General features: G+C 41.7%; 1 protein-coding gene across 1 annotated transcript; it reads left to right on the forward strand.

The window, feature by feature from the left end:
- Nucleotides 1–422: 422 nt before the first annotated feature.
- LOC306928809 (uncharacterized protein) lies at nt 423–27,312 on the forward strand (the record flags this gene model as incomplete). The annotated part of the gene is made up of 4 exons (XM_079509080.1): nt 423–433; nt 653–761; nt 24,730–24,937; nt 25,468–27,312. The coding sequence occupies 4 exons, from the start codon at nt 423–425 to the stop codon at nt 26,379–26,381; spliced, it is 1,242 nt and encodes a 413-aa protein (XP_079365206.1). The 3' UTR covers nt 26,382–27,312.

Consider the following 27,312-nt stretch of genomic DNA (forward strand, 5'->3'; position numbering starts at 1 on the left):
AAAAGTCCTATTTGATTGCATTCAATGACATTAAACAACATTAAACTCACTTTACCACTCACTTTTCCCCTCGATTTGCCACTCTATACCTGCACTATTATTTTATATAAATGTTCATGGAGAGAGTGATCCCTTTGGTCATGTGCCTGGCGACACAGAAAACGGTGGGCCAATACCGGAGTATTCTCAGGCATGTGAAAAGGAAAGTACATCAGCTAACGGGCAATGAATGGCAACCACGGCGAGTTGTGACTGACTTTGAGTCTTCACTCCTTCTCGCACTAGAGGCAGAGCTGAGAGATAGCAGGCTGAGCGCCTGCTATTTCCATTTTTGCCAATCACTGTGGAGACGCGTCCAAGAGCTGGGCTTGGTTGTGCCCTATCACAATAACAGGAAACTTCAGAAATGTATCCGGAAGGTCATGGCCATCGGGTATGTGAAAATGTGATAGGCCTGTGTCCCATGTTGTAAAAATGACATTTCTGTTTTTGTCTGGGGAGTAAAATGGTGACCCATGGGACGGACCAGAAAAGTCTGTCTCATGTTATCCATAGGGCTCTATAGGTCTAATTTCACGTTATTGCTATCCTTTTCCTGGGTTAAGAGCTGTTTAATTTATAATAATTACTTTCTGTTAATCATGTATTACAGGTACCTGCCCGAGGATACGGTGCAGGCGAACTTCCAGAGGCTGGTCCAGAAGAGGTCCACAAGACGTCTGGTGGGAAGATTTGAAGACCTAGAGGACTTCTTCATCTATGTAGAGCGGAATTACATCCGAGATGGGTGCCGCTTTCCAATAACACTGTGGAACGTCCACATGAGAACTATCTCAAACAGGACCAACAACCATGTTGAATGTAAGATTGAATGCACCAAGTCTCTGTATATGTATGTCTGTCTGTGTGTAATCCACGTTAGCCCCACCGACTTCAAATTCGACACGTGCGTTCCACACCACAGCAGGGGGTGCAGTGCCCATTGTTGAGTCGGTCGGACCCACGGTCTAGAACCGCCCCAAAAAGGCCTCTGCCCGGGCTCTGGACCGGGCCCCTGCCCATGCGTCCATATATGGAGCTGCCTGTTCTGACCTCACAACACTCCATATTTGGGCATACCTGACACAGAACTCCATATATGGGCATAAAAGGGAGACAGACATAATATCTGGGTGGGGCATGCATTTCCAACTTGCATCGTTCCAATAGGCCAGTGCCCAACGGGCACCGCTGTAGAGGCCCCACAGGCACAGTTCTAGTATATATATAAACCGGTTATAACATGGTTTTAGACGGCCATTTAAAATTGCTCAGCGGGCGGGCATCTTTCATTGAAAGATATAAATACAATTTGGAGATGTCTGAACAGTTTTATTTTCTCATTATGAAAACGTCATTTTTTTTCTACTTTAGCCTTTCATCACAGGTGGAATCAGTTGCTGGAGAGGCGGCACCCAAACCTCTGGGTATTCATTTCGTACCTGAAGGATGAGCAAGCCAGGACAGAAAACACTGCCAGGGCTGCCCGCCGTGGATCACCTGGTCCACCGATGCGTCGGAAATGGCGGCGCTTGGAGACCAAGATCATTCGCCTCAAATTACAGTTGCGGCGGGGGCAACGTGATCTGGGGCAGTACTGGGATTCCGTGCGTTATGTGATACAACACTTCACATGAGGTGAGTCAAGAAAAAATACAAATGAGCGCCCTTACTGTCATAAAATAGACATAATTACTTATTCGAGATTGATTCGAGATTCCAATGTTTTTAATATTATTATTATTGTTATTCTGGGTGCCTGCCATGCAATGGCAGAAACACAGGTTGAAATCTAAAACGCATACTTAATTATTATCATCATCAATACGCGAAACTTCGACGTCTACGGCCGGCCGCACGGTTTGCCAAAGCCCCGCAATATATACATCAAAACGTGCGGCTCGGCCGGGAATGGTGTGCTTGTGCTTTTCTTTCCGATTCGTGTTACCGTGCCCACGTAATTCGCAATAAACGACGCGAAAATGCCCCATTCAAAGTCGATGGGGAGACGCGGGTAAAAACAGAAAACGACACGTTACTTTGGAGCCACATTGCTCGGGCATACTGTTACGTAGAAACACGATTTAAACGTCAAACAGCACACGAGGCCATCGACTTTGTGGTGGTTCAGACGGAATTCGAATACGTTGCACGGTTTGCCCGCTATGGCAGTTCAAAGTGTGTGTGGTCTGAGCAATATTCTCGACTCAGAGTGTCGCACGCCCAGAGAGAGAGCGGATCAGAGTGAGAAGCCAATGTGAAGACTATACCGAAATTCTCCGAACAAATCGTCCTCACGGCCAAAATATTCACTTTACACGCATGGGTTTCGGTAATTTTGTAGCCACACTCGTCCTCTTTCACCCAATGTCACAACCAAAGCCCAGATACATACAGTACGTGAACTACAGCCCTGAAAGCGACAGGTGTACCATCATAATGTGTCAAAAACTCCATGTTAACTGCCTGAATGAGTCAGCAATTTTTTCATCACAAGCACAATTCTTAACTCGCTCTTATAACCACGTTTTTTATCGTACCAATACCACGATCGCACACGGCGTACCTCAATGCCTCGGGTCACTCACGGTGAAAACAAAAATCGCATTCGACTTTTACTTTTTGCGATAGAGCAATTTGTTCGGACATACCTGTCATTGACAGTCAGTGGGCTTTTAACATTCAATACTGTTTGCGTTTGCATAGACTAGCCCAGGTGAAAATGATACTTTGTTAATGATTCAAGGTCACCTGACCAACTCTCACACACGCGCGCACACACGCACATGCATGCACATGCACACATGTGCACGCACACACACACATTGAAAGTCAATAGAGGAATTCGGGGAAACACGTAACTCTGTCATTTCTCAACCGTTTCGGACGCGGGGCGGCTCGCCAGAACCGGGCCGCCCCCCTGAGCGAAACCAAATGGACCCCTTAGCATGTTAGCATTAGCATGTTAGCATGTTAGCATGTTAGCATTAGCATGTTAGCATGTTAGCATTAGCATGTTAGCATTAGCATGTTAGCATTAGCATGTTAGCATGTTAGCCTTAGCATGTTAGCATTAGCATATTAGCATGTTAGCATTAGCATGTTAGCATATTAGCATGTTAGCATTAGCATGTTAGCATGTTAGCATGTTAGCATGTTAGCATTAGCATGTTAGCATTAGCATGTTAGCATGTTAGCATTAGCATGTTAGCATTAGCATGTTAGCATTAGCATGTTAGCATTAGCATGTTAGCATGTTAGCATGTTAGCATTAGCATGTTAGCATGTTAGCATGTTAGCATGTTAGCATTAGCATGTTAGCATTAGCATGTTAGCATGTTAGCATTAGCATATTAGCATGTTAGCATTAGCATGTTAGCATATTAGCATGTTAGCATTAGCATGTTAGCATATTAGCATGTTAGCATTAGCATGTTAGCATGTTAGCATGTTAGCATTAGCATGTTAGCATGTTAGCATGTTAGCATTAGCATGTTAGCATGTTAGCATTAGCATGTTAGCATGTTAGCCTTAGCATGTTAGCATTAGCATATTAGCATGTTAGCATTAGCATGTTAGCATATTAGCATTAGCATGTTAGCATTAGCATGTTAGCATTAGCATGTTAGCATTAGCATGTTAGCATGTTAGCATGTTAGCATGTTAGCATGTTAGCATTAGCATGTTAGCATGTTAGCATTAGCATGTTAGCATTAGCATGTTAGCATTAGCATGTTAGCATTAGCATGTTAGCATGTTAGCATGTTAGCATTAGCATGTTAGCATGTTAGCATGTTAGCATGTTAGAATTAGCATGTTAGCATTAGCATATTAGCATGTTAGCATTAGCATGTTAGCATGTTAGCATTAGCATGTTAGCATTAGCATGTTAGCATGTTAGCATTAGCATGTTAGCATTAGCATGTTAGCATTAGCATGTTAGCATTAACATATTAGCATGTTAGCATTAGCATGTTAGCATTAGCATGTTAGCATGTTAGCATTAGCATGTTAGCATTAGCATATTAGCATGTTAGCATTAGCATGTTAGCATTAGCATGTTAGCATGTTAGCATTAGCATGTTAGCATTAGCATGTTAGCATTAGCATGTTAGCATTAACATATTAGCATGTTAGCATTAGCATGTTAGCATTAGCATGTTAGCATGTTAGCATTAGCATGTTAGCATTAGCATGTTAGCATGTTAGCATTAGCATGTTAGCATTAGCATGTTAGCATTAGCATGTTAGCATTAGCATATTAACATGTTAGCATTAGCATATTAGCATTAGCATGTTAGCATTAGCATTTTAGCATGTTAGCATGTTAGCATTAGCATGTTAGCATTAGCATGTTAGTATTAGCATGTTAGCATTAGAATGTTGGTGGCAACGTAATGTGCAATAAACTTAGACAAAATACCCCATTGAACGTCAACCAAATGGACCCTTACAGGGTCTGAGAGGCTAAATGTCATCAAATGGTGGTCCGTGGCTCAAATGCTGCACAGACTTGGCGAGCTGCAGGCACCCAGTCAAATTTCCTGAAATTTGTTTCTAGTTGTTATTGTTATTGTTAGTTATTGTTTGTTATTGTTTTCACAGCACTGAGGTCTTCCGCAGGCAGCTGCTCCAAGATTGTAAACTGTTGTTTTTGGTGTGCACTGCATTTGTTCTTATTTTATTTTTTGTAAAGCACTTTGTAACCTCGTTTTGAAAGGTGCTATATAAATAAAGGTTTATTATTATTATTATGGCTGTTAATTACTTGCGCAAGCAGAGCGTGCTACAATGCGTATGTCCCGTAGCAGCATGTCCCGTACCAGCATATGACGTGATGGAGATATGTACCAATGCCAGGGTATAATTGGTTGTCGATGGTGACGTATATGATATGTTTCAGTGTCGGGACATACGCATCAAACGACCTGAGTAACCATTATACATACAACTAATCAACTCACAAATTACATATACATATATACATATATACATGTCCTTTAATCACGTCATATCTTCATCACGTCATATGCTGCTACAGGACATACGCATGAAACGACCCAAGTAACCACAGTATACCGCTAATCAACTTACAAATTACATAATATACCAACACTGAAACATATCTTTATTACGTCACCATTGGCAGCCAGTTATACCAGTTATACCCTGGCATTGGAACATATCTTCATCACGTTATATGCTGCTACGGGACATATGCATCAAACGACCCAAGTAACCAAAGTATACCGCTAATCAACTTACATATATACATATAGAGGCATTTCCTTTAATCCACTCGACACTGAAACAAATCCTTATTACGTCACCATTGAGAGCCAGTTATACTAGTACTTGCACGCTCTGCTTGTGCACTAGTAGGCCATTTATGGCCTACAAGTATTATGGCCTACTTGGCCTACCATTTATGGCCTACTTGGGTGCAACAAGAAAATAAGCACTAGACAGAGTGCAGTTCTAGTTTACACTATTTACACTTTTGTTATAGGTGATTTTTGTTTTTTACAAAATGTGTGCTTTCTTTCAACCAAGGTTCATGTTTTAAGTTGTTATTCTGCTTTCTTTCGTTTTAGCGATGTTAGCTCTTCTTTTACAAGGGGGTGGGGGGCATTCAAACATGGAGCTAAACATGTATTTTTTTACAAAATGTTATAGCGATTTATTTTTGTATTTATCATAGTCCTACTAGACCCCAGGAAATTACACCTGGCCACAAAAGATCACAGGATCTATTGAATGTGAAGGGGGAGGTCACAACTGTGAGCTATACAAGTATGGCAGCCCCTATAGTACCCCCTTCACATTCAGAAGATCCTGTGATCATATGTGGCCAGATGTAATTTCCTGGGGTCTAGTAGGACTATAGTAAATAAAATAAAATAAAAAACGCTATAAAATATTGTATAAAAATAAAAATACATAAATTATAAATATAGCCTATGACACGGTGTCCTGTTTCACTTTTAGAAACATATTTTATATTTTTGGGTTACTTTTATAATTGTACAGTTTATACATTATTAAGACACAAGGTGCTTATTGTTAATTTGTATAGGCTATATGCTAATTTGCTATTGTATACATTTTGATATCGGGCTAGGTGATGTTTGTTTTTTTACGTGCTTTCTTAACAGCATATAAGACACTGTCACTGTGTCCTGTTTCACAGGGTTACAGGGTTAAGACACAAGGTGAAGTGTCAGTGTTTCAACATTATTTTTTTAAGCTTATTTTGTATGTTTGCTATTAAAACATTTGTAATAGGTGATTTTTGTAGCCATGTTTCTTTTTTAAATACAAATGTTTTAATGTTTAAAAGTAGCCTATATGTGATTTATATGTCATTATCATACAGTAAGTTTAATTTATTAAGCCATTATTTCACAAGTTGACTTGAATTTGTGTAGCCTATTTCAAGAAAAAAGCAATTTTGTCAGGTGTGGTGCCACGGGATTTTTTCATATACACTTATTTGGGTAGGCTATTAAGTTTGGAACATGCAAAGGCCACTACAACCCATGCACTTCAAGGATTTATTTATTTATTTAAATCACATCACTGACGAAGGCAGCGTGCTCCAACTTGTTAAGGGCTGATAACATCCGAAATAATAATAATAATAATAATAATAATAATGGAGCACTTAAGTTGTGAAGCCATGGTTTATATGTCCAAATAGTAGCCCTTACTCAAATTGCCGCACACAGCAGCCTGGGGGTCTGACACCATTTTGCGTAATAGGCCTACACGCGCCTCTTCCAATTAACCCCCGTTAAGCATAACGGACATTATTTGCAAACTTATAAAGCCTATGTCCCCGGGTGTGAGCTTTTCATGGCGTGACAGTGACCGCATAACCCCACATAAATAGTCTATCCCGTTACAGGGAGTTCAACCTTTTTAAGAATAAGCGCGTCAATTGCCCATCACCTGATGATCATTACGCAGGCCTATTCTCGTCTTTATTTATTTCATAGTTAAATTAAATCATGTGCTAAGTGGTTACCATAACGGTCTTGTCCAGAAACAACACACAAGAGTAGCCTATAGTTTATTTCAATTCAAATTGCCATGTATGATGTGACATGCGTCTCTTGCGCGCGCGCGCGCGCGCGCGCGCGCGCGCGCGCACGCACACACACACACACACACACACACACACACACACACACACACACACACACACACACACACACACACACACACACACACACACACACACACACACACAGAGAGAGAGAGAGAGGGCTGAGAGAGAGAGGGCTGAGAGAGACAGCGAGCGGTCTCCCTCCAAGAGAATTAAGGTATAGAAGCCAGCGAGCGATACAGAGAGACAGACGACCGTATTTATTTCAATTCAACATATAGGCTACGCGCGTCTCTTTGAAGACCCCCCCCCCTCCCCCCACAGGGAGAGACCGATCGACTTTCTTTAATTCCTTATATAGGGGTTTGAAGCCGTATCGACAAGCCGTAGTGAGCGAGCGGGCGAGCGAGAGGGAGAGAGAGAGAGAGAGAGAGAGAGAGAGAGAGAGAGAGATTGTATTATATATATTATATTATGATATATAATTAATATAGGCTACGCGCGTCTCTTTGAAGACCCCCCCCCCCCTCCCCCACACAGGGAGAGACCGATCGACTTTCTTTAATTCCTTATGGGGTTTGAAGCCGTATCGACAAGCCGTAGTGAGCGAGCGGGGTGAGCGAGAGGGAGAGGGAGAGAGAGAGAGAGAGAGAGAGAGAGAGAGAGAGAGAGAGAGAGAGAGAGAGAGAGAGAGAGAGAGAGATTGTATTATATATATTATATTATGATATATAATTAATATATATTATATTATGATATATAATTAATTATATGTTATAGATCTTTATCTAATTAATAATTATAATATATGATATATATGTCGGACCTATGCCCCGTCGGACCTATGCCCCGTCGGACCTATGAGTGGTCGGACAAAAGGCCCCCCGAGAGTGGCATAATAGAAGAGGTATTGGAGTCATGCAGCACACAGGAGAAAAACCTTTCCAATGTAAACCGTGTAACAAGAGTTTCAATGATTTAAGTAATCTGAAGAGACACCTTTGTGTCCACAGTTCTCACTGGACAAACAAAATATGTCCACTTTAAACGGTGTGACCAAAGTTTAAAAACCTCAGGTCACTTTCCTTTAAACAGGTGCACTCCCCCACCCCTCCTAACTTTCTCCCACTCTGTACAAATAGTGTTTTATTTTTTCCTGTAATGATATATTTTGTTGTTGATGATATAGATTTTTTTTGTTGCGAGGCTTTGTCTTTGTGTGAACACAAACACGATAGTTTGATTGGCTGACACCATAGTGATGATTTGATTGGCTGATGTACATATTATTATATGTACATCAGCCGTAACATACCTACATTATAAAAAGTGAGGGCGGAAAAGTGAAGACACCAAAAGTGATTGGCCGGAATGACATTTGTGATGATTTGATTAGCTGAGCATGGAATCATGTGATGTATGATGTGATAAGAGCGCCCCTCACATCACACAAGGGTGATTTTTGTTATTATTCATGTCTATGAATTGATTGCATAGGGCCTGAATGGAAACAAGACCGTAATGACTTTGTTTTTGTGCAATCCCTTTTGGAATAAGTGTTTGACTGAACTCTGTTGCTGTTTTTGAGGGGAGCTAGTGTAGATCTTCGTCCTACACAAACATTGAATTCCCATTGAAAATGAATAGAGAATATTTTGTCTAGTGTCTGAGCAAATAGTTATAGTGTCTATTTTACGTTAATGGACAACTTTGAGGGGTTTTTCAACCAAGGTTTATGTTTTAGGTTATTAGAGAAAGTATATGTGTTTAACTACTTTACCCAACTCATTGATTTGCAATGAGTTGCATTGGTGTGGTTGACCTTGTCCCGACCCGACCCTTTGGTGTGGTTTGGCCTTTAGACACAATTTAAAATCACACATGACCACTCATGCAGGTGAAAGGTCCTAGGGTTGTACATTTTGTGGAAAAACCTTCATACGTAACGATAAAAGACATCAGTTCCATTGAAAAGGTTACATAAATTGTGCACGATTATGAAATTATGACCGATATCCTCTGATTATTTGAAGGGTCATATCTGCCGATACCGATTCTGATATTCTACAGATTATGCTGCCTTCAAACATTAGAAACACACTAAACAAAAGCAACATTATTGTTGTGTCATCAATATCTGTGAAAATAAATCTGGATTTTTTTTTAGACCGATCCGATACTGATATGGCATTTTTATGGCCGATTTCAATATTCTACCGATTATATTGTATAATAAAAATATATAATAATAATAATAATATACAATATAATATTGTATATTCACAGGGATTAAAGTTCTCCATCCTGTCGACGGATTTCCATCTTGACGATTCCATAGGGGCTAATTATGAGATCAGTGCAGAACAAAAATATTAAGGGGGGTGGGGGTGTAGCGATGGGTGCGGTGTGACTGACAAGACCGCAGCAGCATCGCTAGTAAAGTGATCTCCAAACTACAAAGCATCCATGATCCCCAGACAAATAATGTATCATCGCGATCGCGGCTGGATGTTTTGCACAGGTTATATTTGAATGTTTTTTTTGTGGCTTTCGCCTTTATTTTATTTTTTTATAGAGGGACAGACAGTAGGTTGACAGGAAATGGGGGAGAGAGATGGGTGAGTGACATGCAGTGAGGGCTGTTTGGATTGGGAGTCGAGCCCGCGGCACACTGCCAGGCAGGCTCGGACTACCGGACAAGGTGCCTGGACCGCTGAGCCACGGCCCAGGCCCACAGGTTACATTGTTACATACGTTGTTACATACGTGGTTACATACGTTGTTTTAAATACTGTATGGGGCGGCTCTCTCAGCTTCTTTCGTCCGTGACCCATTGCAGTGCTTTGAAATCACCGCTTTACATCTGTGTGTTCCTGCCTGGCGATATGAAACTTCTGGACGACATCGATATCCGATATAATTAATTGCTGTTATTGCCGATAACCGATATAAACCAATGTCGTAATGATCTGTCTGTATTAAAAAAAATAAAAAATATTTTTTTGGAAAACACTGAATTTTATTCCAAAACTAGGGATTCACAGTTATTGAAATGTGAGCCCATGTCCGAACATAAACAGCTTCGATGTAGTATTTTTGTTAATAAAATAATATCGGCTAATACCGATATTGCATTTTAAGGCCAACATCGGCCCATACGATTTGCTGACCGATTAATTGCCCATCCCTAGATAAAGTACTTTGGAAGTTTAGAAAATGCATTGTTAACAATGTTTGGGAAAAATGTCTTGAATTAAAAACAAAAGTAAGTAAAACAATGTTGAGTGTTCAACAGTCTGGCTGAACCTCTACCTAACCCAACTCCTGTCACATCTACAACACTTTGTTTGCAATCGAAACCCAAGAGGTTTCTGTTTACTGCTGCTTTTTACTGAGGTTTATGGGTCTGCATTCAGTTTGCTTTTTATTTTATTATTTTCTATTCTAAACCACTAGTTGTGATTGTATTCAAATGTCCTTTTATTGTGAATACATACTTTACATTGCTCTAATGTTTCCTTGTTGAAATGTACAAATAAACATGCTTACTCTAATGGTCTGTTCCGGTACTGCAACTCTCCCAGAGTTCTTCAGTTAACATCATGACACATCATCAGTGTTGTAAACTAAGACCTGTTTACATCAGGGTCCTCCATATTCAATTCATCAATAAATCTGTATGCTTCTGTACTGCAGGAAGTATACAGAAGAAAGGAGGGCATGCAAAGAGCTGGATTTACTGGAGTAAGAATAAAGGATATATTGGTGTATTGTATTTGCTATAATACAATTCCTATGATGCATAGGATTATTTCTATTTTTTATTCGCACTTTTTAAAACAACATAAATTAGAACAACATATTGTGCAGGTGAGATTTAGAAAAGTGTATAGTGTGTGTGGAAGAGACTGACATTGAATTGTTAGATTTGATTCATCAAATGGTTCTAAGTTTATATTTAAAATTACCAGAGGTCCACTATAGTTCCAGAGGGCTGATGATTATTCTGGACCCACTGAAAATGTATTAAAATATGTATAGCCTATCAATTATTTTAAGCCTAGCAGTTTAATTTTTTTTTAATTTTTTTTTATTTTTAATCCATGTTTTTGAAAATTCCTCTAATCTGGTGTGCAGGTTATGACATGCACATTACATGCACAATATAATTACATTTTCTTTCTTTTATTTATAATGGGAAAAATGGCACCCGGGACCAAAACTGGTGTCCACCCCCTGGCACCCAAAGAGCTACAATCAATTAAGCCACCCAGGATCCTGGTGAATCATGACCATAAAACCTTTGATTCTGTGAATAAATGAAAATGAAAAACGCTAGTATATCATATCATATATTATAGGCCTAGGCCTAATTAAATATACAATCTTGTTGTTTGTTTGTTTTCTCACATAATCAGGTGTTGTGAAGGCCAAACGGAATCTGCGGGTTTTTTTTCTGTTTTTCTGCGGTGACTCCGGAGGAAAATCTGCGGGATTCTGCGGAGTGTTTTTTTTTTCTTTTAAGGTTTTAGACAGTTATCCAGGACTATAATCATTGTGTTTAGAGTAAAAATAACTCTAAATATGCTAAATAAACCTTAAAGTACCACAACAAAGTAATTAAGATCTATTAGTCAAATCTTCGACTTCATCCATTTTTATTCAATAATAATTCACTCCTTCATGAACATTCTTTAGTACAATTCAAATAACAAATGTGAAATGAAATTACAATGGGTCCAACATGAACATACAAGCCAGCCAGCCAGCCAGCCAGTGGCTTTCCGCCAGTCCGCCAGCCAGTCCGTTAGCCAGTCAGTCAGTCAGCCAGCCAGCCAGCCAGCCCATTAGCCAGCCAGCCAAACAGCCAGCCAGTCAGTCCTTCAGTCAGCCAGCCAGTCAGCCAGCCAGTCAGTCAGTCCATTAGCCAGCCAGCCAAGAGGAATATCTGCCTCAACCAGAGCCTTTGTAAAATCCAAAACAAACTTCTTCCTCTCAGCAGTACATGGGTCTTGGAGAGGCAGGCAGCCATGGTTTCAGTCCTAGATTGTACTGCAAAACAAAGACAATGTGTTAAAACCCTAGCATCCCTATTCTGAGGGTAACATTAGTCGAAAATAGCAGATCTACAAGTTCCCAAACGATGCCTCATGCTGCGACTAAGTGGGTGTCTAAAAATACTGAACATGAATCCAACACAACACTGCACTGTTTGACATGGTGCTGTCAAACAAATCTATGAAGGCACTAGGGAGGGCACCAAAACAGAGTGGGCACTAGGGAACGGTGGGCAGACTGGGCACCAGGGATAGGTGGGCACCAAAACAGAGTGGGCACTAGGGAACGGTGGGCAGACTGGGCACCAGGGATAGGTGGGCACCAAAACAGTGGGCACTAGGGAAAGGTGGGCATCAAAACAGAGTGGGCACCAGGGAAAGTTGGGCATCAAAATAGAGTGGGCACTAGGGAAAGGTGGGCAGACTGGGCACCAGGGAAAGGTACTGTATAGGCACCAAAACAGTGGGCACTAGGGAAAGGTGGGCAGACTGGGCACCAGGGAAAGCTAGGCACCAAAACAGAGTGGGCAAGCTATCTATGAAATCTATTAAAAAGTTGAATCTGCAACACAATTTTATATGGGGTCCCTGGCTCCTGCTTCATCTGTCTCAGCTAAAGGTTTTCTCTCAATTCAATTCAATTCAATTCAAATTAGCTTTATTGCCTGGCATGAGAAAACATACGTTTACATTGCCAAAGCAAAAGTGGAACAAGACAATCAAGATAAAACAACGTACAAATAAATAATGAATCTCTCTCTCTCTCTCTCGCACGCACGCACGCACGCTCTCTCCAAACACACACGCGCTGTCGCACACACACACACACACACACACACACACACACACACACACGCACACGCACACGCACACTTTCGCTCTCTCTCGCACGCACGTAGCATGCAGTCTCTCCAAACACACACACGTTCTCTCTCTCTCAGCTCTCGGAGCGATCGCCACGCTGCCACATTTCTTTTTAATTTAGTTCAGCATGTTAACCAAACCAGCTAGCAAATACAATAGTAGGCTAGCCTAAATGTAAATGCTACTTACCCAAAGTTCCCAAACCACTCGCACTCCTGTTGCTTCAGAATGCTCGACATTTCTTTAGGTAATCCATGGGTGTTGGCAAACAACACGGGCCCCCCATGCATCCGAAGTCACTCAGCAGTCAGCTCCTCTGCAGTAAATCCGACAGGACAGCTTTTGATAAAGTTATATTAAATATTCTCGTCCATAGCCTCCAGACCAACTCACAACATATTAGTCAGCAGTAGAGAATGAGGGGAGGAGGGGCGGGATGCATCCACTGGTTAATATTACGATGGCCTGGGTAAAGTAAACTACACCATGAACGTGTTACAATTCCGCGCTAATTCCGCGGAGTTTTCGTCGGAACACCGCGGCCGCGTATTCCGTTCGGGCCTATGACTCACCAGGATCCTGGATGGACTGATTCTAGGCTTAGAATAATTTATATAAATATTTTAGTAAATCTCTATGGGAGAGTTTTCAGCTCTATAGCTGTTCCATAGCTGCTCCCCACTGTATTACACTGTACCATGGCTCCCCCTAGTGACCGTTTATGGTACGTGCACGGTACCTGCACGTGCAGGCTCCAGCAGGCTCCAGCAGGGCTGGTGCGCATGCGCACAACCCTTAGATAGGCACACACACACACACACACACACACGGCTCCGTTCTTTTGGCAAATCTAGAACTTCCTGCCAGAGAGCTAGCAAATTTAAGACATCCGGTTGCTTTCAGAATAAAAGCGTGGTTAATTAAATAATTATTACATTACATTATTAGTATTGTTATTACATTACAGTTATTGTGAAGACACACATTATGTTTCTGTGTAAAAATAAGTAATTAAATAACGTAAAAAAGTTATCTAAATGGATAAATGCCCAAGTCCATGCACTGGAGTGCCCAAGTCCATTCACTGGAGTGCATGGACTTTATAAAGTGGACACTGGACAAAAATCCCTGCTATGTATCGACTAGTGTGACATACGCACATGTCCGGGGAGACCTCCTCTACAACACCACACTGTCCGCTAAGCACCAGAGGTGTAAAAATTTAATTGGCACACCATACAGCGAGGTGAAAGGTCAAAAAACATCCCATTTCCAGACTAAAGTCAACTAAAGTGGACACTGGACAAAAATCCCTGCTATGTATCGACTAGTGTGACATACGCACATGTCCGGGGAGACCTCCTCTACAACACCACACTGTCCGCTAAGCAGCAGAGGTGTAAAACAAAAATTGGCACGCCATACAGCGAGGTGAAACATAAAAAAATGTCCCATTTCCAGACTAAAGTCAACTAAAGTGGACACTGGACAAAAATCCCTGCTATGTATCGACTAGTGTGACATACGCACATGTCCGTGGAGACCTCCTCTACAACACCACACTGTCCGCTAAGCAGCAGAGGTGTAAAAAATTAATTGGCACACCATACAGCGAGGTGAAAGGTCAAAAAACATCCCATTTCCAGACTAAAGTCAACTAAAGTGGACACTGGACAAAAATCCCTGCTATGTATCGACTAGTGTGACATACGCACATGTCCGTGGAGACCTCCTCTACAACACCACACTGTCCGCTAAGCAGCAGAGGTGTAAAAAATTAATTGGCACACCATACAGCGAGGTGAAAGGTCAAAAAACATCCCATTTCCAGACTAAAGTCAACTAAAGTGGACACTGGACAAAAATCCCTGCTATGTATCGACTAGTGTGACATACGCACATGTCCGGGGAGACCTCCTCTACAACACCACACTGTCCGCTAAGCAGCAGAGGTGTAAAACAAAAATTGGCACGCCATACAGCGAGGTGAAACATAAAAAAAATTCCCATTTCCAGACTAAAGTCAACTAAAGTGGACACTGGACAAAAATCCCTGCTATGTATCGACTAGTGTGACATACGCACATGTCTGGGGAGACCTCCTCTACAACACCACACTGTCCGCTAAGCAGCAGAGGTGTAAAACAAAAATTGGCACGCCATACAGCGAGGTGAAACATAAACAAATGTCCCATTTCCAGACTAAAGTCAACTAAAGTGGACACTGGACAAAAATCCCTGCTATGTATCGACTAGTGTGACATACGCACATGTCCGTGGAGACCTCCTCTACAACACCACACTGTCCGCTAAGCAGCAGAGGTGTAAAACAAAAATTGGCACGCCATACAGCGAGGTGAAAGGTCAAAAACTATCCCATTTCCTGACTAAAGTCAACTAAAGTGGACACTGGACAAAAATCCCTGCTATGTATCGACTAGTGTGACATACGCACATGTCCGTGGAGACCTCCTCTACAACACCACACTGTCCGCTAAGCAGCAGAGGTGTAAAAAATTTATTGGCACACCATACAGCGAGGTGAAAGGTCAAAAAACATCCCATTTCCAGACTAAAGTCAACTAAAGTGGACACTGGACAAAAATCCCTGCTATGTATCGACTAGTGTGACATACGCACATGTCCGGGGAGACCTCCTCTACAACACCACACTGTCCGCTAAGCAGCAGAGGTGTAAAACAAAAATTGGCACGCCATACAGCGAGGTGAAAGGTCAAAAACTATCCCATTTCCAGACTAAAGTCAACTAAAGTGGACACTGGACAAAACTCCCTGCTATGTATCGACTAGTGTGACATACGCACATGTCCGGGGAGACCTCCTCTACAACACCACACTGTCCGCTAAGCAGCAGAGGTGTAAAACAAAAATTGGCACGCCATACAGCGAGGTGAAACATAAAAAAATGTCCCATTTCCAGACTAAAGTCAACTAAAGTGGACACTGGACAAAAATCCCTGCTATGTATCGACTAGTGTGACATACGCACATGTCTGGGGAGACCTCCTCTACAACACCACACTGTCCGCTAAGCAGCAGAGGTGTAAAACAAAAATTGGCACGCCATACAGCGAGGTGAAACATAAAAAATGTCCCATTTCCAGACTAAAGTCAACTAAAGTGGACACTGGACAAAAATCCCTGCTATGTATCGACTAGTGTGACATACGCACATGTCCGTGGAGACCTCCTCTACAACACCACACTGTCCGCTAAGCAGCAGAGGTGTAAAACAAAAATTGGCACGCAATACAGCGAGGTGAAACATAAAAAAATTTCCCATTTCCAGACTAAAGTCAACTAAAGTGGACACTGGACAAAAATCCCTGCTATGTATCGACTAGTGTGACATACGCACATGTCCGTGGAGACCTCCTCTACAACACCACACTGTCCGCTAAGCAGCAGAGGTGTAAAACAAAAATTGGCACGCCATACAGCGAGGTGAAACATAAAAAAAATTCCCATTTCCAGACTAAAGTCAACTAAAGTGGACACTGGACAAAAATCCCTGCTATGTATCGACTAGTGTGACATACGCACATGTCTGGGGAGACCTCCTCTACAACACCACACTGTCCGCTAAGCAGCAGAGGTGTAAAACAAAAATTGGCACGCCATACAGCGAGGTGAAACATAAACAAATGTCCCATTTCCAGACTAAAGTCAACTAAAGTGGACACTGGACAAAAATCCCTGCTATGTATCGACTAGTGTGACATACGCACATGTCCGTGGAGACCTCCTCTACAACACCACACTGTCCGCTAAGCAGCAGAGGTGTAAAACAAAAATTGGCACGCCATACAGCGAGGTGAAAGGTCAAAAACTATCCCATTTCCTGACTAAAGTCAACTAAAGTGGACACTGGACAAAAATCCCTGCTATGTATCGACTAGTGTGACATACGCACATGTCCGTGGAGACCTCCTCTACAACACCACACTGTCCGCTAAGCAGCAGAGGTGTAAAAAATTTATTGGCACACCATACAGCGAGGTGAAAGGTCAAAAAACATCCCATTTCCAGACTAAAGTCAACTAAAGTGGACACTGGACAAAAATCCCTGCTATGTATCGACTAGTGTGACATACGCACATGTCCGGGGAGACCTCCTCTACAACACCACACTGTCCGCTAAGCAGCAGAGGTGTAAAACAAAAATTGGCACGCCATACAGCGAGGTGAAAGGTCAAAAACTATCCCATTTCCAGACTAAAGTCAACTAAAGTGGACACTGGACAAAACTCCCTGCTATGTATCGACTAGTGTGACATACGCACATGTCCGGGGAGACCTCCTCTACAACACCACACTGTCCGCTAAGCAGCAGAGGTGTAAAACAAAAATTGGCACGCCATACAGCGAGGTGAAACATAAAAAAATGTCCCATTTCCAGACTAAAGTCAACTAAAGTGGACACTGGACAAAAATCCCTGCTATGTATCGACTAGTGTGACATACGCACATGTCTGGGGAGACCTCCTCTACAACACCACACTGTCCGCTAAGCAGCAGAGGTGTAAAACAAAAATTGGCACGCCATACAGCGAGGTGAAACATAAAAAATGTCCCATTTCCAGACTAAAGTCAACTAAAGTGGACACTGGACAAAAATCCCTGCTATGTATCGACTAGTGTGACATACGCACATGTCCGTGGAGACCTCCTCTACAACACCACACTGTCCGCTAAGCAGCAGAGGTGTAAAACAAAAATTGGCACGCAATACAGCGAGGTGAAACATAAAAAAATTTCCCATTTCCAGACTAAAGTCAACTAAAGTGGACACTGGACAAAAATCCCTGCTATGTATCGACTAGTGTGACATACGCACATGTCCGTGGAGACCTCCTCTACAACACCACACTGTCCGCTAAGCAGCAGAGGTGTAAAACAAAAATTGGCACGCCATACAGCGAGGTGAAACATAAGAAAATGTCCCATTTCCATTCCATTTTTGTCAGGTGTCCACTTTAGTTGACTTTAGTCTGGAAACACCTCTGCTGCTTAGCGGACAGTGTGGTGTTGTAGAGGAGGTCTCCACGGACATGTGCGTATGTCATACTAGTCGATACATAGCAGGGATTTTTGTCCAGTGTCCACTTTAGTTGACTTTAGTCTGGAAATGGGACATTTTTTATGTTTCACCTCGCTGTATGGCGTGCCAATTTTTGTTTTACACCTCTGCTGCTTAGCAGACAGTGTGGTGTTGTAGAGGAGGTCTCCCCGGACATGTGCATATGTCACACTAGTCGATACATAGCAGGGATTTTTGTCCAGTGTCCACTTTAGTTGACTTTAGTCTGGAAATGGGACATCTTTTTATGTATCACCTCGCTGTATGGCGTGCCAATTTTTGTTTTACACCTCTGCTGCTTAGCGGACAGTGTGGTGTTGTAGAGGAGGTCTCCACGGACATGTGCGTATGTCACACTAGTCGATACATAGCAGGGATTTTTGTCCAGTGTCCACTTTAGTTGACTTTAGTCTGGAAATGGGATGTTTTTTGACCTTTCACCTCGCTGTATGGTGTGCCAATAAATGTTTTTACACCTCTGCTGCTTAGCGGACAGTGTGGTGTTGTAGAGGAGGTCTCCCCGGACATGTGCGTATGTCACACTAGTCGATACATAGCAGGGATTTTTGTCCAGTGTCCACTTTAGTTGACTTTAGTCTGGAAATGGGACATTTTTATGTTTCACCTCGCTGTATGGCGTGCCAATTTTTGTTTTACACCTCTGCTGCTTAGCGGACAGTGTGGTGTTGTAGAGGAGGTCTTCACGGACATGTGCGTATGTCACACTAGTCGATACATAGCAGGGATTTTTGTCCAGTGTCCACTTTAGTTGACTTTAGTCTGGAAATGGGACATTTTTTATGTTTCACCTCGCTGTATGGCGTGCCAATTTTTGTTTTACACCTCTGCTGCTTAGCGGACAGTGTGGTGTTGTAGAGGAGGTCTCCCCGGACATGTGCATATGTCACACTAGTCGATACATAGCAGGGATTTTTGTCCAGTGTCCACTTTAGTTGACTTTAGTCTGGAAATGGGACATTTTTTATGTTTCACCTCGCTGTATGGCGTGCCAATTTTTGTTTTACACCTCTGCTGCTTAGCGGACAGTGTGGTGTTGTAGAGGAGGTCTCCACGGACATGTGCGTATGTCACACTAGTCGATACATAGCAGGGATTTTTGTCCAGTGTCCACTTTAGTTGACTTTAGTCTGGAAATGGGACGTTTTTTTATGTTTCACCTCGCTGTATGGCGTGCCAATTTTTGTTTTACACCTCTGCTGCTTAGCGGACAGTGTGGTGTTGTAGAGGAGGTCTTCACGGACATGTGCGTATGTCACACTAGTCGATACATAGCAGGGACTTTTGTCCAGTGTCCACTTTAGTTGACTTTAGTCTGGAAATGGGACATTTTTATGTTTCACCTCGCTGTATGGCGTGCCAATTTTTGTTTTACACCTCTGCTGCTTAGCGGACAGTGTGGTGTTGTAGAGGAGGTCTCCCCGGACATGTGCATATGTCACACTAGTCGATACATAGCAGGGATTTTTGTCCAGTGTCCACTTTAGTTGACTTTAGTCTGGAAATGGGACATCTTTTTATGTTTCACCTCGCTGTATGGCGTGCCAATTTTTGTTTTACACCTCTGCTGCTTAGCGGACAGTGTGGTGTTGTAGAGGAGGTCTCCCCGGACATGTGCATATGTCACACTAGTCGATACATAGCAGGGATTTTTGTCCAGTGTCCACTTTAGTTGACTTTAGTCTGGAAATGGGACATTTTTTTATGTTTCACCTCGCTGTATGGCGTGCCAATTTTTGTTTTACACCTCTGCTGCTTAGCGGACAGTGTGGTGTTGTAGAGGAGGTCTCCACGGACATGTGCGTATGTCACACTAGTCGATACATAGCAGGGATTTTTGTCCAGTGTCCACTTTAGTTGACTTTAGTCTGGAAATGGGACATCTTTTTATGTTTCACCTCGCTGTATGGCGTGCCAATTTTTGTTTTACACCTCTGCTGCTTAGCGGACAGTGTGGTGTTGTAGAGGAGGTCTCCACGGACATGTGCGTATGTCACACTAGTCGATACATAGCAGGGATTTTTGTCCAGTGTCCACTTTAGTTGACTTTAGTCTGGAAATGGGATGTTTTTTGACCTTTCACCTCGCTGTATGGTGTGCCAATTAATTTTTTACACCTCTGCTGCTTAGCGGACAGTGTGGTGTTGTAGAGGAGGTCTCCCCGGACATGTGCGTATGTCACACTAGTCGATACATAGCAGGGATTTTTGTCCAGTGTCCACTTTAGTTGACTTTAGTCTGGAAATGGGACATCTTTTTATGTTTCACCTCGCTGTATGGCGTGCCAATTTTTGTTTTACACCTCTGCTGCTTAGCGGACAGTGTGGTGTTGTAGAGGAGGTCTCCACGGACATGTGCGTATGTCACACTAGTCGATACATAGCAGGGATTTTTGTCCAGTGTCCACTTTATAAAGTCCATGCACTCCAGTGAATAGCATTTATCCATTTAGATAACTTTTTTACGTTATTTAATTACTTATTTTTACACAGAAACATAATGTGTGTCTTATAGCATCATATAGCATCATTTAAATGCTTCATTTGTAGTTTTAATGTGCAAATTAAACTTTTTTTCAATACTCTAGAGGGTACTCTTATTTTGAAGAGATCGTCCACCGGAAGTCTTATATTTGCTCACTAGATTTGCCAAAAGAACAGTGCTCACACAGGCACACAGCTAGCTGTTAGCAGTGTCATTAGAAAACACTTTAATAATACAAGTAAAAGGTTTGAAAACAGTGTGGTCGTTAAGCAGCTCAACCCTGAAACACAGCAGGTAAGATCAGAATAATTGATTCACCTTGTTTTGACTACATTTATCATTTATATTATTGACTCGTCTTTTAACATGGCTCTCATGGTTACGTGGCTTGTTGCCTGCCTGCTCTGCTGAGTTGGAGGGGAGGGAGAGAGAGAGAGAGAGAGAGGTGGGGGCAGAGCCATAGAGTAAGACAGAGTTATGACATTGAGGGGGCAGAAAACTGAGCGCTCGAGCACTGTTCATGCAGCCTGGAGAGGGAGACGCTGGAGTCTGAAATACATTGTTTTCAACGAGGGCGGCGCAAATAAGAGCAATTTTTGGCATGTGTGCAACATGACAACTGTTATAAAAGTATTGTACAGTGACAACTAAAGTCTCTGTTGTCGTAACTCTGTCTCACTCTATGGCTCTGGGTGGGGGGAGGGGGGGAGATAGAGAGAGAGAGAGAGAGAGGTTTTAGATTGATTGAACATTGTATCCACAGTATGTAGAATGGGTACATTTCAAAGGAATGCACAGGTCAATAAACACAAAAACTTGAGGATGAAACCATGAAAAGCACTGAGACTTGTTTGTTTTATCACAGCCGCCCGTAGGTGCTTTTTGAGAGTGGTTTTGACATATTGTGTTGTGGTGCACACACCATTGTAACAATGGTGAATGACCTATTGTGTTGTGGTGCACACACCATTGTAACAATGGTTAATTACCTATTGTGTTGTGGTGCACACACCATTGTAACAATGGTTAATGTCCTATTGTGTTGTGGGCCACACACACTTAAAATGTAACCCTAACACACACCATTTAAATGTAACCCTAACCATAACACACCATTGTAACAAATCTTAACACGGTATTCGTTTCTTGTTCCTCGCCAGACTCCTTGAAACCAAAGTGTTTCCAATTAGATTTATTGGTTGTACTTTTCTTGTTGACCAAAGGGTGGCACTCTTTCAATCATCTGGGCTAGATCTGAACTAAACATCTCACTGGGCTTTTAAGGAGCGGCAAAAGAGGGTGTTCATAACAAAACACAAGACAAAACAAAGAGCATCATTGTTACATGGAATGCTTCAAAATATATACTTTTTAACGCACGCACACACACACACACACACACACACACACACACACACACACACACACACACACACACACACACACACACACACACACACACACACACACACACACACACACACACACACACACACACACACACACTCTTGTTGGAATCCTGAATTAAAATAGTAATTATTTGAGCAGCCCTACTTAGATCACTCTCCTCACCGAGGTCAAATAAAGGCTGGCTATGTGATCAAATATGATCTCCCATCCCTACTTGTTACAATTTACGCTCACAGAAATGGTTGCACTGTGCACTCCTTGCTGGTTGAACTGAGGCGGAACATTAAAAACACATTGGTTACTTTTACTTTCACCTTATTCACTTTACACCATTGTTCCTTTTGTAAACTGAAGTAAGTGTGATTTCTTCCCTAATGCATGAATCCCATAATCTCAACACAGGGGCGCCAGAGGGGGGGTCAGAAGGGACAAAATGCTATTTTTTCAGCTATTTAATTATTAAGGGACCAAGAAGTCACAAAGTGACTTTGGTCACTTATTAAGGGACCAAGAAGTCACAAAGTGACTTTGGTCAATTATTGTTTTTTTCTTCTTCTTCTTCTTCTGCCAAAAATAGCAGTTCTGACTGAACCGTGCAGTCGGTTTTCGTGAAACGCGGGAATCTGGTAGAGGTCCATGCCAAATGGTGACTATGCGAAGCCCATGACTATTGGCCAAATGGTGGCGCTATAGCACTCAATTGAAAATGCAAACTTTGAACGTGCATATCTCATGAACCGTTTGACCATTGGCAATGACACTTTGATAAACATATGTGTCTCCTCATGCCGAACAACTTTTGTGTTCTGACTTTTGACCTCTGACGTTTAGATCACCCGCCATTTTTAATTATATGAAAAAAAGTTAAAATGTATCTCCTACCAGGATCTTTGATCAAAATGCACAAAAACTTCTACACGTGAACTTTGGACATATACGAACAAGAAATCGTAGTACATTTATTTTAAGTGAAAAAATGAAGTTTTTATGAGCCAATGAAAATTGCTGTTTTGTGAAAATTCTTCTTTTGTCCCTAATACATACATACAACGTAATATGCTTTTGAAACTGTACAGTATGGTAGAGGGTCATGCCAAATAGCACTGAAAGCAGTCTTACTCCAATAGGTCAAAGGGGGGGCGCTATGGCAATTTTTTATTGTGTCTGGATACCTTTAGCACAGTAGGTAGAGCTACCGCCTTTGGAGCACAAGGTCATGGGTTCAAATGCGGGCACCGCCAACTCAGTGTATGAATCTTCAAGAACCCTGCCCCCTACTATAAAAAAAATGACCCTGTCACAATTCCATGGTCTTCTTTTTCTCAAGTTTAGTCTACCATGTTTCTATGGCTTATTGTGCATATTATTCTTATTGCTTATTGCCTTCCTGCTTGCAGCGATTTTCTTCTAGATTTTCTTGCACATAGACAAAGACTTGACTGAGTTGGATTTTAATGAAGTGCTGAAAAGTGAAAAGCTTCTGTTTGGGGAATCACAGTCGCACAAGATAGGTAGGCTACTTGAAACTGTGGCTGCTATCTATGCATGCATGCTGAATTGTTTTGATTGATTGATTGAATTTTTTATTTCACAGTATGTGTAGAATGGGTAGGAAACATTTCAAACAAAACCACAAGTCAACACAAAAACAGCTACTTTGAGGACGAAACCATGAAAAGCACTAAAGCTTGAATTTCCCTTAAAGTCAGAAAAGTAGTAAAAGTACCATTCAAGTTTCAACCTTTATTTCTTTTCTTAGAAATTAATTGAGAGAAGAGCCTTCATTTTCAATCATGCCAATATTACAGAAGCCATAATACAAGTGTAGCCTATGCTAATAATATTGAAATAAGAACAGCAGGATAAAACAATGTATTGTGAAAACATTTATAATTGTTAAATGAAATTATTATAGTTAGTTATGTTAACTAAAGTCCAATGAGTCCATTTGGTTAAATAATAATTTCTCTCTGTGGACACCCAAATGGACCTGACGTCAACATGACCACATGCCCAAAATTATCCCCCCACTTTTGTCCACCAGGCAGCGCCCCTGTCTCCACATTCACATGTTGGAGAGTTGGGCTAACACCATAGTAGTCTGGCAGCCAACAGGCCTCTTTTGTTTAAAGTGGGACGGGTTTGCCGGAAATATTGTTTATATGCACACATTCATGAGTCGACTTGCTGACGGTGATGAGCAATTGTTTTTCATAGGAAGATATATGTGACCATACCATTAACAACCTATATAAGGCAAGGATTCTGAATCCATTCCATCCACAAAAAGCACTCCTTGGGCTAAAAACGGCAATAGCCACTTGTCCAAATGTGCCCAAAATGTGCTGACCTCATCACATTTGTGATGACGGTCATGGCCGTTTTTAGCCCAATGAGTGTTGTTTGCATGCAACATAATGCTTAACGAAATTTGGACATTTTGCCGTATATAGGTAATGGTATGGTCACATATAAAACCATTCATTGATTTATGTAAGTATATAGGCAATATTAGGCCAATAAAACTCCACACCCCCGGCTGAAGTAATTCCTTATTCACTTGATTTCAGACCAGAGTTCAGACTGCAGGTGAAGACAAACTCTCCAGACTCATAATAACTACAATACCCATGATGCATCACTCCCAGGTGAAGATGAACTCTCCAGACTCAGCCAGGGACGTTTCTATTAAACAGGAAGCTGAAGACGTTTCTGTTAAACAGGAAGCTGAAGACGTTTCTATTAAACTGGAAGCTGAAGACGTTTCTATTAAACAGGAAGCTGAACACGTTTCTATTAAACAGGAAGCTGAACACGTTTATATTAAACGGGAAGCTGAAGACCAGCCACACCTCAGTAAGTTTCATGTGCTCTTCCTTTTTTTATCCCATTAAGACCTGAGACCAGATTCTTCAAATGTCTTCTAAATCATGACAGTTTTCTAAAATAAATGTCAATGGTTCTCAATCTTTTCCATGTCAAGGAGCTCCAAAATGATCTGTATTTGGCCGCCGACACCCATCTGAAAACATTTAGTTTTAGGGGGCCCCCACAGAAGCAACAAAACTAAAGAAAGGTTTAAAATAACGGTTAAAAGCTAAGGTGACACAGATGCATTCCCGGTCTTAATGCCTTAATATTTTCTGTTCTGTAGGGCTGCCACAATGTCTTATTTTCACTGGACAATAACAATGGCAAACTAGAAAATATTGTTCCAGAAGAAACAATGTATTTTGCTAAAATCTTTCAGAACAGTAATAACCTTTACTGGTTTAGTCAATCTTATCGTGGTAGGTAATGGCTCATTTTGTACATGGACCATGGAAGGAGAATGGATTTACATTAGGAATCCAGTGTTGACCATCATGTTATGTTTCTGCTCCTAGACATCCTACACATGGTTGTGTGTAAAGAGGAGGTTTCTCCTGAACAGGAGAGGAGCCCCAGTCTGCTCCAGGAGGAACCCGAGCCTCCACACATTAAAGTGGGACAGGAGGAGCTTAAAGAGGAACAGGAGGAGCTACTTCAAAGACCAGAGCAGCCTGTTGGGTCAATGTTGACATTACTAGCAGTGAAAGGTGAAAAAGAAAATGATGATGATGAAGGAGACATATCTTCCCACTGCTCTGAGGTTGAAGTTGAACTTGAATCTGACACTGAAGTCAGTGATGATAGGGAGGAGACCAGTGAAGATGATGATGACGAATGGCGTGACAAGAATTTCAGTGAATCAGGTTCCCTGAAGAAGCACCAGTGTGTCCACACTGGAGATGGAGAAAAACCTTTTAATTGTAAACATTGTGACAAGAGTTTCAGTCACTCATCTCTCCTAAAGCAACACTTCCGTGTCCACACTGGAGAAAAACCTTTCCAATGTAAACATTGTGACAAGAGTTTCAGAGTGTCAGGTGGCCTGAACAGACACCAGTATGTCCACACTGGAGAAAAACCTTTCCAATGTAAACATTGTGACAAGAGTTTTACCTCATCATCTAACCTGAAAACACACCAGAGTATCCACACTGGAGAAAAACCTTTCCAATGTAAACATTGTGACAAGAGTTTCAACAATTCAAGTCATCTGAAGACACACCTTCGTGTCCACACTGGAGAAAAACCTTTCCAATGTAAACATTGTGACAAGAGTTTCAACGTTTCAAGTAATCTGAAGAAACACCTTCGTGTCCACACTGGAGAAAAACCTTTCCAATGTAAACATTGTGACAAGAGTTTCAGTGAGTCAAGTAACCTGAAGACACACCAGTATGTCCACACTGTGGAAACTGTGAAAAGAGTTTAACAAGAGTTTCAACGATTCAAGTAATCTGAAGAGACACCTTCGTGTCCACAGTTCTCACAGGACATAAAAAAAGATGTCCACTGTAAACGGTGTGACCAAAGTTTAAATAACTCGGTCACTTGCTAAGACACCATTGCATTCACACCATGGGGTAAAAATAAATAAAGTATCCACTATTAATGAGTTTGCTGGGAGGATCAAATTAATAATGACTTTTACCTCTTGGTGTCATGTTCGTAGGTAGGTCGATAGACAAGGACAATGTTATGGATTATTATACTGCTCCTACATTTCAAAACAAATGTGGGTAAATTATCCTTCTACAGCACGGCCACCCAGGCGTGGAGTGCCCCTTCCCTCAAAAAATGCAATCACTTGCATCTTTTAAAACATACCTGGAAAACCACCTTTCAGCAAGTCCAATGAAGAGGAAATTATCACTTCTCCTTTAAACAGGCGATCACCCCCCCCCATCCTAACTTTCTCCCACTCTGTACATATAGTGTTTTATTATTTCCTGTAATGATATATTTTGTTGTTGTTATTGATATTGATTTTTTGTTGATGGGCGCTAGCCCCTCATGCCCAGCTTTGTCTTTGTGTGAACACAAACACAATGATTTGATTGGCTGAAGTACATATGGAGGATAAAAAGTGAGGGCAGAAAAAGTGAAGACGCCAAAGATTGGCCGAATGACATTTGTGATGATTTGATTGGCTGAGCATGGAAAGTGATGTATGATGATAAGAGCATCATGTCTATGAATTGATTACATAAGGCCTGGATGGAAACAAGACCGCAAGGACTTATTTTTTGTGTTCTCCCTTTTGGAATCAGTGTTTGACTGAACTCTGTTGCTGTTATGTCCAATCAATAGAACATAGAAATGACTAAATTGTTACTAATTTATTTAAAGTGTTTTTTTTCCTC

This window comes from Electrona antarctica (assembly GCF_951216825.1).
Source record: "Electrona antarctica genome assembly, chromosome: 8".
Taxonomy (NCBI): Eukaryota; Metazoa; Chordata; class Actinopteri; order Myctophiformes; family Myctophidae; genus Electrona; species Electrona antarctica.